The sequence below is a fragment of the Varroa destructor genome, unplaced genomic scaffold, assembly GCF_002443255.2.
Source record: "Varroa destructor unplaced genomic scaffold, Vdes_3.0 BEIS01000001.1, whole genome shotgun sequence".
NCBI classification, from domain to species: domain Eukaryota; kingdom Metazoa; phylum Arthropoda; class Arachnida; order Mesostigmata; family Varroidae; genus Varroa; species Varroa destructor.
This window is the reverse complement of record NW_019211454.1, coordinates 54,105,250-54,116,949: the sequence shown is the minus strand read 5'-3', so window position 1 is coordinate 54,116,949 and position 11,700 is coordinate 54,105,250. Positions and strand designations below refer to the sequence as shown.

General features: G+C 38.4%; 2 protein-coding genes and 1 long non-coding RNA gene across 10 annotated transcripts; 1 reads left to right on the top strand and 2 right to left on the bottom strand.

Annotated features, from left to right (window-relative positions):
- Positions 1 to 566: 566 nt before the first annotated feature.
- Positions 567 to 5,537, bottom strand: LOC111251616 (pre-mRNA-splicing factor SYF2). 8 transcript variants are annotated; one of them, XM_086977736.1, is made up of 7 exons: positions 4,513 to 4,648; positions 4,098 to 4,173; positions 3,620 to 3,675; positions 3,232 to 3,361; positions 2,577 to 2,705; positions 2,165 to 2,421; positions 567 to 1,088 (listed from the first exon to the last, which is right to left on the bottom strand). In XM_086977736.1, the coding sequence occupies exons 4-7, from the start codon at positions 3,346 to 3,348 to the stop codon at positions 899 to 901; spliced, it is 693 nt and encodes a 230-aa protein (XP_086833862.1). In that variant the 5' UTR covers positions 3,349 to 3,361; positions 3,620 to 3,675; positions 4,098 to 4,173; positions 4,513 to 4,648; the 3' UTR covers positions 567 to 898. The 8 variants fall into 8 exon arrangements, with proteins under 8 accessions (XP_086833862.1, XP_086833863.1, XP_022664085.1 ...); XM_086977737.1 differs by having other exon boundaries at positions 4,500 to 4,636; XM_022808350.2 differs by lacking the exon at positions 3,620 to 3,675 and having other exon boundaries at positions 4,513 to 4,647.
- LOC111251583 (uncharacterized) lies at positions 4,384 to 10,984 on the top strand. The gene is made up of 7 exons (XM_086977732.1): positions 4,384 to 4,570; positions 6,064 to 6,220; positions 6,386 to 6,562; positions 7,206 to 7,424; positions 7,611 to 7,941; positions 8,035 to 8,143; positions 8,559 to 10,984. Exons 1-7 carry the CDS (start codon positions 4,517 to 4,519, stop codon positions 8,685 to 8,687), a joined length of 1,176 nt encoding a protein of 391 aa, XP_086833858.1. The 5' UTR covers positions 4,384 to 4,516; the 3' UTR covers positions 8,688 to 10,984.
- On the bottom strand, positions 6,673 to 11,673 carry LOC147758821 (uncharacterized). Its single transcript, XR_015319361.1, has 3 exons — positions 11,549 to 11,673; positions 7,166 to 7,960; positions 6,673 to 6,808 (listed from the first exon to the last, which is right to left on the bottom strand). It is a non-coding gene; the product is annotated as an uncharacterized LOC147758821 (long non-coding RNA).
- Positions 11,674 to 11,700: the final 27 nt, after the last annotated feature.

The following is an 11,700-nucleotide window of genomic DNA, read 5'->3' as shown; positions in this document are numbered from 1 at the left end:
GTTTAGAAAAATAAAAACAATTCTATGATGAGCTTGCTATTACTGCAGCTGGTTGCATGTGTGGAGTGTGGTTGGTATCCTACCGTGCGTGGTACCACCGCGGTGCTTCGTTGTTAACCACGATTTTCAATGAAGGAATGAAGAATGAGTTACAGGAGAATAATCTGCTATTTATTTAATAATAAAGCCTCTATATCAAAATAAACAAAAAAACGTTCTCCATGTGTTTTCACTCAGCAAAACTGTGGTTATCGATGAAGGTTGCGGAAGATAAAAGACGCAGGTAATAGATACATTGAATGCTTCTGCATCAACTCTGATACAGCCGGCTTTCAATGGTCGGAGACTTATATTATTAATATTAAACATATATAAGCATGAAGGTTACGTTCCACACATATGGGCAATCGCCTCAACTAATTGGTTGGCAAATGCATCGAACATGACTTGTGATTGAAGCAACATCATGATCAAGCATTAAACGAAACTTTACGAATTAGTGGACGGAGCATTCCGTCCACCTTTAAGAACTAAATCCGAACTTACAAGAAATGGCAACGCTGTAATTCATGTCAATGACATACTGTACATTTATTTTTAACTGTATACAGGGCATTTTCAGATATATATAACACAAGGGCTCTTGGCATCGTTACGACAACGAATGCTCATTAAATTTTGATGAAGCTGACGTTTTCAATCGAACTTTGTCGAATGAACGACGTGGACCATACTCCATTTGTCAAACTAGCCGTGTAGCCTAAAGTCAAATTAGATACATGCCGCACGGATCTTCGTTAATATTTATTATAAAAAATATAGAAATAATCCTTTGAATCAAACCTCATGTAACCCAGCACGTTCACATAGGTGACATGAAATTACTTATTTCTACGAACTAGAGCGCAGTGCCTCTTTCCAGATTGAGTTTCGTCTCCTTCGTATATTCACTGTAGAATCGTTCGAGTTTCTTGTTGAATCGCTGGTTCCTCTCGTTGATGAAATCTACATCAGCGTCAGGATCGAATCGACGTCTCCTTGAAAATTTTTCCCTCTTTGCTACTACTTGATGAGTTACTTTAGACAACCTGTTGCAAGGACGAATAAATGCAAGTAAATGAGAATTACGGTTAACTCTATCTTAACTATGATAAATATCTTCGAATGCTTAATTGCCCTCTGATACTGCAGCGTGAGGCAGCATAAAGAATTAATCGAAAAGCGTTCGAGATAAATTTAAACAGAACTGATGTCTCTTTTATGCGCTCCATGATAATTAAAAGGAGAAAGTATTTTTACGTACAGCTATATATACACATCCCTTTGCAGTTTGATGCAATTAGCATTTGCCTATATGCAGGCCTGCGCTAATCGTATAAGTAGATGCGCCTATTTACGAAAAGACCTATATAGCTTACGGTAGTTATTCACGGTCTCACCATGGTTTTTAGAACATCCAGATAACCTTTCACAACGGATACGTCTTTCTAGTAAGCAATTATGTCCCTCATAGAACACAGCTCATGCTGAAGAAACGGAAGTTGCTGCTACTCCATGATTAAGAAAACCCAATCATAAATGACATTATTGGGTTTATAGTCCTCAGAGGGACTATTTCTTAATTTTTGGCGTAACACATGTACCGCATAAACAATTCGAGCCATTTTATTCACAGTGACGTTAAACTTAGCCGTCGAGGTTCACATTAAACCACCAGAATCGTCAAGGATGGACATTTATGCTTTCGGAATTATTTTTCGGATCCTTGCAGTAAGCTACTTCTATTTTTTTTTTTTTTTTTTTTATATATACGACGCTGCAATGCAGCAAATCGCTTATTTCAGACAACCAAGGACATTTATAATCACAATAGGTTTTACCTAGCCTGAAGGTAATGGATAGTAGCTGATTGTTGCATACAGTACGAGAAGAAAAAAACTATTGACAATCCCATACCATGACAAACATCCAACCTGATTATGTTCTGCTCTATCCTATGTATCTTGCATCTTCATTACCTTTTTGATAATTAAATCTAGAAAGGATTTATTTGACCTTTGCAGGTTTGTCCCTTGGACGAATGTATTTCGAAGTTAAATTGTGCAGTGCCCATACGGTGTATTTGCTTAGGAGTCGATCAGCTTCATATTAATAATATTCGTACCGCTCAAGAGCTTCCGGTGAATCCTGATGGGTTCCGTGAATAACTGTATTCGAAGTAGGGAAAAAATTCGATCCCATTTTCTGTTTTTTGGCCTCGTAGTCTTCCATGTCTGGTCGAATTTGATCAACAAGCGAATGGTACTGTCGAGCAGTCGCAGCTTCAAACGACGAGAATCCTTTGTCGTGGTTTTGTTTACGTTTCCTAGCTCGCTCCATGCGATCAGCATCCTCAGCTGAAATGTTACGTAGCTTTTCAATCTACAAGCAAAACAATTCGAACAGAATCAGTAGGACATGTGAAAATTGTCACCTTGATTTATTAATTTCAAATTGACTATTTTGAATTTCCAAAATTTAGGCCTCATGTAAGCTTTAAAGATATAAATATCGCATGCATGCGATTGTTAACACACGTCATAATCGCCTCCTCTTGCGGTAGCTGCTTGAGCCCGTTGCTCCTCATCAAGTTTATACTGTGCCCAATACTGCTTCTCTTCAAAGTTTTTGGGCAACTTTGATCGACGGTCCTCCTCAATGACCTCCTATAGAAACAAATAGTCAACAAGCGCAAACCAAATTATACTGATTGCCATAAAAGTGTTTCGAACATTAGAATGCAGGCTATATTTGCAGGTTACAAGACAAACTGTCTTTTTTATAAACTAAGGAAGCATGTACCAAACGCTGTAGCAAAACGAGTACCTGTTCTCAAAATACTTCGAACTCAAAGTATTCAAAAGATTCATACATCTACCAAGACACATTTCCTGCGTTTAACATTTAAGCTTGGAGTCACATATTTCGCAGATGGTCTACTCAGAATAAACAATTAATAAGTAACTAGAATTCTATGTGGGTGCATTAGTAATGTGAGCTGCTTTATAACTACTCGCTACTTGAAATACAGGCTTTGCATTGATGTGTAGCAGATAATATGTTTCGTTCCCTTGACCGCTGGGCAGTACGCGAAATATAAAAAGGCTACAATGAACGCGGCGAAAAACTCCCACGTAAAATCTAGTTATATCTGTACCTCAAAAGCTCTTAGATAATTGTAATGTCATTTACCTGATGATTAAGTCTGGAAGCTTCAGTCTTTCTCATGTGCAGAGCGCGAAGTCTCTCCATCCGGTCCTGCATTCGTGCAGCTACCGCCTCCGACCCGGATAGGTCCGACTGCGACATTCTCAAAGGATTTCTGGAAATAACAAGATTAAAGAGATATATGTTGATATATGTAGACCTAAACATACTTAGTGAGAATTAGGCCATGTTTGCTTTATGGTGAAACATATCAACTTTACATATGTTCAGTACCTCTGACTGTCTATTTGTTAAGAAAAAACACGAGATCTGCTACCTTAAACTTTAGCTGCTGTAAAGTTATCATAGGTAGCACATACGAATTGACGTTTCGAAATAAAACAAAATTTAAGATCAGGCGAAATTAACTAACCCTAAGCTGAAGCGCTACCGTGTACTTCTCAGTAGCCTTGAGTCGCAAGATCCGATCTGATTTAGACATGAGGTGAGGTACAGCGAACATGAAGAAAATGTAGACTGATAAAAGCAGGCGAATTTATCGTTCCGGAACTTGGCTTGAACTGTGCAAAGCATTCTAGTCCATCTGAATTTTCTAGTCCATGTACCATTTTACTATCTGGGGTTTCAAAAGCATTACTTACGAACTTCTTCTACCTTATTTTCTACACTTGTTCTACCCTCGCAAAACTACGCGTATTCTCAGATTTGATAACAGGTCTATAGACCGAGCTGGAATTTAGCGCTATACATTTTTAGATATACACTATAAAAATTGGTATCTCAAACATCAAGTATTATAACTGTTAAGTCATCTGTATCTAATGTCGTCTGGTGAAACGACATTGGATTGCGCCAACGATTCTAAACCACGATAAGTTTAAACTACTCACTTTCTACGGATGCTGCCAGGAGGATCGTTCACAATTGTTCTACCCTCACTTTCGGACCTTGTCACTAGTATTATGCCTTCGAATATATAAACACGCACACAAACATAATCACACAGGATATAGAAATGATTTCGTCTAGCACACAATAAAAATTAGACTGTTCTTAAACAACGCCTCGTTCAAGATGACAGAATATTTTTGTGCGTTCGATATGCAAAGCAAACAACGGTAAACAACAACCCTGTCAAAGGTATATTACAACCGGATATAAAATTCTAAACACCTTCACCGTAGTGTCTACGCCGTAGGTTGCGCAGACAATCAATGAAAATTGCAATCCCATGTTTTGCCGAACATAGGTTTGCATTCACATCTGGTGAGCAAATCATTCAAGTGCCTTACCTAACTAACTAACCAATATGATGAACTTCGGTCTCGTCAGTGGGTGGAAACAACTGCTTTTAGATCGCTGGGTGAGTCGTTCTTTTTGTTTTGTTTTTAGAGTAAATGTGTGTTTCACATGTAGGCAGAAAGACCCACACACGTACATTCATATGTCAATAGATACACAAGTATGATAGAAATAGCCGGACAATCCTTCCGCCATATTTCGCCGTGGCCGCCTCTCTCCCCTCATTTTGAACTATTTCTTCAGTCAAGCGGCTGCGTGAACTTTGTGTTGTGCGGACTGGACTGAAGTGGAGTCTTTACGGACGGTGGAGAAGGAGAAAAACTTTAGGTAGACAACCCCGACAACAATAGAACAACTCAATAACATTAGCACTAGAAAACATAGAACCAAAATAACAAAGATTAAAAGGATTTCTAGGACATGCTAATCAACTGACGTATTCCTTTCAAATAGAGCATATTGTATGGTATAAGGTAAAATGTTTATAAATGCGTGAGTATCTAGCCAAACAGCAAAAAAGACCGTTTTAAATCGATACGAATTTAGCGCTGATTTTATGGGAGAGTGTTGATAATATCAGAAGAGTAAATAGGATGTAATCAGTTGATGCTTGTTTGTTGAAAAACGTCGCAAAGTAACAAAACAAGATAAATAATCACAGCTAAAAGAATAACGACAATCGGATCTGATTTCAATTCTATATTGTTAGCTTAATCTTAGTTATTGATAAGAAACAGATGTGCGTGAGGTACAAATCGAGATGCAATCTTGCGATAGTTCGAGTGTGAAATACTAACTTCAGTTGGCTCTCTGGCTAATCAGATCTGGCTTGTATGCTTGGACGAACGACGATGCTGCAGAGATTGGTTCCGTAGGAAACAGTTTGATACTACACAAATAGATGATTAAACACTGGCCTATATAGGAAATTACTATATTTAATTAAGTGTGCTTTTACGGGTTTCACTGGTTATGATCAAAACATCATATCGTTTCCGTGAACTTCCAATTGAATGAGAAGCGTTATAGTCACAACGGGAGAATTCCGATTTAGCAATCTGAGTCAACCTAAAGGGGAGCAACGTTCACGTTACTGAGTGATAACGTGATCGATTCGGTCACGGCGCTTTACGCTCGGCCGGCAACAACTGTTGTAGACGTTGGAACAATCATCGGTATAGAGAAGCTAAAGTTCGCCACGGTTTTATTCAGTAATCGACAATATTTACGACAGCGAACAACAGCAGGAACAAAACTGGGGTGTGACTGACGAATGCTGGTATAATCGAACACGATGCTAGGATTCATTGCTGTTAGAAGTTCTGCTGAGTGAGTGCTACTATATACAATCGAATATCTACGTTCTATATCGTATATCTACGCGCATGGCACCACACCGGGGCCGGACGATGTCCGTGGTGTCGCCTTGCGGACAACAACATCACCGTCAATTGTGATACCGGTTGTCTACCCGGCGGGTACTATACGTTGAATTCCGTAACGGTAATAACTTTCGGCGTTGGTGATTGCTGAGGACCCAATCGATGAGAGTAGACTTCAGGGGTAAGAAAAAGAAAAAGGAAGCAACCGTGTCAAATTCTCGAAGACGAACTGGACACTAAATCTGTAAAGGAACAAAACGAAATCGAGATGCTGCTTGATGATTCGGGCATGATCCCTTCAGGGACATTTGGAAATCTTCGCTTTTTAGGTGAGTACGGTTTGAATGTGTATTTCTATTACTTTTGTATATTTCAGCACTTGTATGAATGTGTATGCGTTACTTTCAAACATACAAGACAAAATCATTGGCAATTTTCACTCACGCTTTACTAAACTTGGTCAAATTAAAATTTCGGTTAATTATCTCCTTTAGACTGGGGATCTCAGGGGTCCCGAGTGTACTCGGCACTCGAAAACGGACGCGCAGTCGCATTAAAAATTGTTGACTTAGAACTTCCATGGGAACTCGAAGAAGCTGAGAAAGAAGTGCGTATTCTATGCTCCCTGAAGCATGCTCATGTTGCGAGAATTCTGCGCGTTTTTGTACATGGTAAGTTACAAATATCTCTTATACTCATTATTACCTTAGAGTAATTTGGTATGTTGCTTCTTTCCCTGCGTGTGTTATTAAGAACCGATGTAAAACAGCGTCTATTCAATGAGCCCTGAAGACTTTGTTCTCGTGTACAACTGAAGTATATTTCAAATAGTAAGTAACCAAGATGGTCGTTCACGTAGATAGGCATACAGTGCAGTCACCCGTAGTCAAACCTATAGAACTTTATGATCGCATCATCTTCAAAAAGTCATAGAAATCGAAACCAACAAAGAAAAGTGAGACATTGATTACATACTGATTCAAGTTTTATATCTGTGTTTACTGAACGAAAACTATATAATCACACAATCACCCGGAAGACGGAGCTAGCATGCGTTTACCATGCTATTTTGTTTCAACGACATAGGAATATCAAAGTTCGAAAATAAATGAAATGATTCTTTTTTTTTGATGAGATAGCAAGAAAAAAGAAAAATACTTTCAATGGTTCTACAATCGCAGACCGTTACTAACAGCGTGGTTACTATGCAGCCGGTACACTATCGGATATATATCCAAGCTAACATGTACTTATAATAAATAGAAATTAATAACCTGTGTTGAAATGCGGCTGTTCTTATTTATTGAATCGTAGATCACCATCTTGTTCTCGTCCAGCGTCTGTGCTCATCACTTTCATTATTCCGCTTGCTGGAAGGTGGTTTTCCCACTGGATTGCCCGAACATGCAGTAGCCTTCGCACTTCGCGAATGTCTGATTGGGCTGACGTACTTGCACAGCTGCGGACTTGTTCATCGAGCACTCAGCGCGGCACACCTCCTCTGTGACGACCGGGGTCGCGTATGCATTACGGGTAAGGGCACGAACGGTTCCTTTGATAGAATCATGAGGTGTGGTCATGAGGACCTTCTGACTGTAAACGTTCAGCTCTATTCTTCAAACTGGTGACAGCATTTGTCATAAAGAGATAAGTTATGAGACGCAAAGTTGATACCAAAATTGATTGACGTTTTTGATGTTTATACCCTGTCTTGTCTAGGTATGAGGCACTGCATTGCCGTATCGGGTTATCGCGGTGAGCGGTGCCATGACTTTCCTTCACGACATGCACTGCACAATCTACCATGGCTGGCGCCAGAAGTGCTAGCTCAAGATTTACGCGGTTACGGACGAGCTGCAGATCTATATAGCGTGGGGATTTTAGCACTTGAGTTGGCCAACGGAAGAGCTCCATTTGCCGGTTTACCACCCGAGAAAGCTCTCTTGTTTAAACTGCGCGATATCGTACCATCGCTAAACGCTTCCAAGCGTTTCAAAGAGTCTTTTACAGATTTCACCAACCGATGTTTGAACTACGATCCCGATGCCAGGTAAGATGATCGAAGGGCACTGGAACAAAGTTAACGGTGAGAGATAATTGCAAAGACTCATAATAATAATAATAATATGAAACAAATTTGCAGACCGAACTGTGTTCAGCTTTCACGGCATCCATATCTTAAACAAGTGAAACGGTATTCGTCGCTGTGGCGGTTTATTCCCCCACCGAAAGACATCAAAAGTATACAAGAGGTATGGAAAATGCGTTTGTGTAGCTTATTGTATCAGCCCTGAATGCTGAATCTACTCCTATCTCATAGAGTTACGGGCCTTGATCTAGGAGGAAAATAACTCCTAAACATTGAAGCAATCTCCAATAGTATATGTTTAGACTAAATGGCTTTCGTATACAGTTAAGCGTAATTTAAATAATGTTTAAATTCTGGCTTATATTTTTGAACTCACATATATTAAGCGGAAAATATACAATAAGCGACTACTTATTTCGTATTTGGCGGATGTGATTAGATCAAGAAAGCAACTGTTTAGTTTTGTAGAGGGCAGTTTGTTCCGCATTTTAAAGCAAGTGTGCATAAATATGAAGTTCTTAATAGTTGTTGCATGTCTCTTTCAAATTTTCTTTTGTCCGTTACGTATTTTAAATCAGGCGAAACAGCAAAGTCCGGTACGAGAGGGTGAGCCGTTTTTATTTTCGTCAGAAAATAATTCCACTGGCGACGGCGCCACTGCCGTTTCAACGATCAAATGGAGTTGGGAAGAAGATGAGGCTAGCTAGCACACTAAAATTGCATTTAGGCGAATGAAACAAAGTGTATCAAATATATCGATTCGAAACATAAAAAAAGATGCAAAAAGCTGCATCAAACAGAGAATGACTCAAATTACTTGCTTTATATGCAATGTATGACTGAATAACGTGCATCCTATAGCTCTTGTATGAGCACAGGAGAATCTTTCAAAAATGAAGGGGGCAGAGAAGGAACGTTATATGAAAGAATCTTTGCCACTGGAAGTCCAAGTAGTTAAGATTAACTGAACAATAATATAAATACATAGGTGAAAACAACTCAGAAAATAGAATACAAACATAAACTCCTGTATGAGACCGTTGTAGAGAGTAGCACTGAAAAGAATTTCCTGTAGGGGTATAGAAGAAACGACCTCGACCGGAAAATAGCACGAAAGAGATACATCGATGTAGGAATTTTGCAATATAAATCCAGGAAGTTTCAAATAAGAAAATAGTTTCCAAACGTCATGCGCTTGCAAAGCGATGGGGCAAATGCAGTGATTGCAACAGCCACAAAGAAACTGGTTTAAATGAATGTTTGATACTATGGCTGGCGATTACGAGTGGTCTTTACTTTGTTTGTGATATCAGTGTTTTCCAAAATACAATGAAGGTATGTATGAATGATGTGAAAATACTCGGATGAAGAGCGCTATATAATATACGAGCAATTTAGCGGCAAATACATATACGTATGTGTTTGTCTACTATTGCATTTGGCGGCCACTGGTAAAATGAATGATGCAGAATATATTATGAAACTACTAATCCTATGTAGAACTGATCATTATTTATGTGAGGAAAATTAATCAAGTTGAGTTATATGGGTTCATCTTGACTATCGCAATTTCTTGTCAATATGGACAAGCACAATTAAAAAAAATATAGAACTCGTCTTTTATACATTTTGTTATATATAACATTTGTTGCGTAGTAGAATATGCCTTTGTTTAGGAAATAATATGTGTGAAATCATTTTTCTGTAACAAGCAGTGACTTTTAGTTAGGTAAAAACAAGCTCTAAAAATTTTATAAACATATTGTTGAAAACTAATTGTGTTTAAAAATATGTTTTTATATTGTCTTGATGCAAAATGTTTGTTCTAGGGAGTTCTTTTTCTGAAGATGAATGTTAAGAATCGGAGCTTAAGCGTCAAGTTTAAAACCATCTTTGAATACAGCTTAGTTGTAGAGAGTCGACACTTTCTTTGAACTGTATGACTGACATTTGTTGCTTTGGGGGCTTTTTTACATTGGGTCATTGGTTGGTAGTCGACATATGGACTCTAAAATTGAGCGAGCTTTGAATCTGAGTGAAGTAAAAAGATCGACAATAGTTCAAGGTTTTTTAGTAGATAAGTGCTGTTTAACTCATAATAATCCTACAATGCACTACAGTACTTAATTACTGATGCAATGCCTTTCGATAGATGGCCTTGAGTTTTATAATCAACGATGTTGTAACCCAGTGTGGTCTCATATGTACCGCGTTCTTTTAATGAAATTCAATATTGCTACTGTGTAGATTATTTTGCAGAGCAAATAATATAACTTTGCAATGATCGCATAAGCAATGTTCAAAAACCTCTTTATAACAACAAGAGTTAAAATTTTACTATGACATAATGTTTGTTACTACAATATTGAAAAATGTTATAAACACAGTTTCGGTTTAGCTACTTTTTGGGCCCTTAATTAGTGTTGACAATGTGAACATTTCAACAGGAAAGGAAATCACAGTAGGGACAGAAAAAGACACACCCTGAGGTATGTATGTGGAACCTAAAGAGCGATGACCTCACCCTTTACTTCGCAGTAGTGTAAAAAGACAGTCTCAAGTCGGAAGTTGTGAGGTATTTCGCTCTGAGGGTCAACCAAGAAGGTAGTATTGAGCCCAAATACAACGATTAAAGTATCCTCGACGTGTCAGAGAATCTTTTCTTCGAAGTTCAATCATCACACACAAATTATTAGCTCTGCGAATAGTACATCAGACACATTCGGCCGGAAATTCTACATACCGCCAAAATTGGTTCCTAAGCATTTGGCGGTCCACACGTAAAAGCGTCTTTACTATTTCGTGTCACAGTTTAGGATAGAAAAAAACTACATAATGAGTTTTGATGATACTTAGCATGGTGCTTCACCAATTTTTCAATTAAACGAGCAAACTGGTGTCGTTGTATGTGTGTATGATTTTTTATGCCATTATTGCAATGAACTATGTTGAACGGGTACTCGTGTAATAAATAAACCTGCGAATATTGGAGAATCACCGTAAATCCAGATTGTTTTGTTATCCTGAAGGTAGTGGCTTTTTATACTTGACATATATGTTAGCCATTAGACTTGCCATCGATGACAAATAACTTGGCCGCTCGTACGTGCTTATTTGCCACTATGTAGTATAAATCGTGGTGCGTTCATACTATAGGATCTAAGAACGGTTATGATCATTTATGCTAACAACTATTCTTAGGACCTATGGTAGCATGTAATGGTGTTTTTTCAGTTATAAGATTTTCTCGTCAAACAAATTAAACGCAGCACAGTGAGCAAAATTTAGCCATTTTCAAGATTATCCCACTCCCAAGATTGTGTGTGTAAAGGGTATTCGTGCAAAGAATATATATATATAATATTCTTATCAAGTCAGGTAATTGTTTATCATGTTACTATGGTAAATTTCAATGTCGTGTGGAAATTAGCCGACCTATAAAACAAATTTGATATGCTATATATATTATGCATGTATGGAAGCACGCCGTTTCATACTATCATGAGCAGAGACAGGATTCTGTACCGCGTGAGTTCATTTATTAATATTGTTTTTGATATCATCATACATGTTTGTGATGTACCGGCTTGGCGGCGCTGCGATCTATATCGTCTGCTTCCTGGGACGCTTCCAGTAATGCTGTTGTTGAAACGAGTCCATCTTGTCTTTCTTCCTGCTAGCTGCTGATGGTTCAAATGCACGCTTCTCTTCATCTGGAAT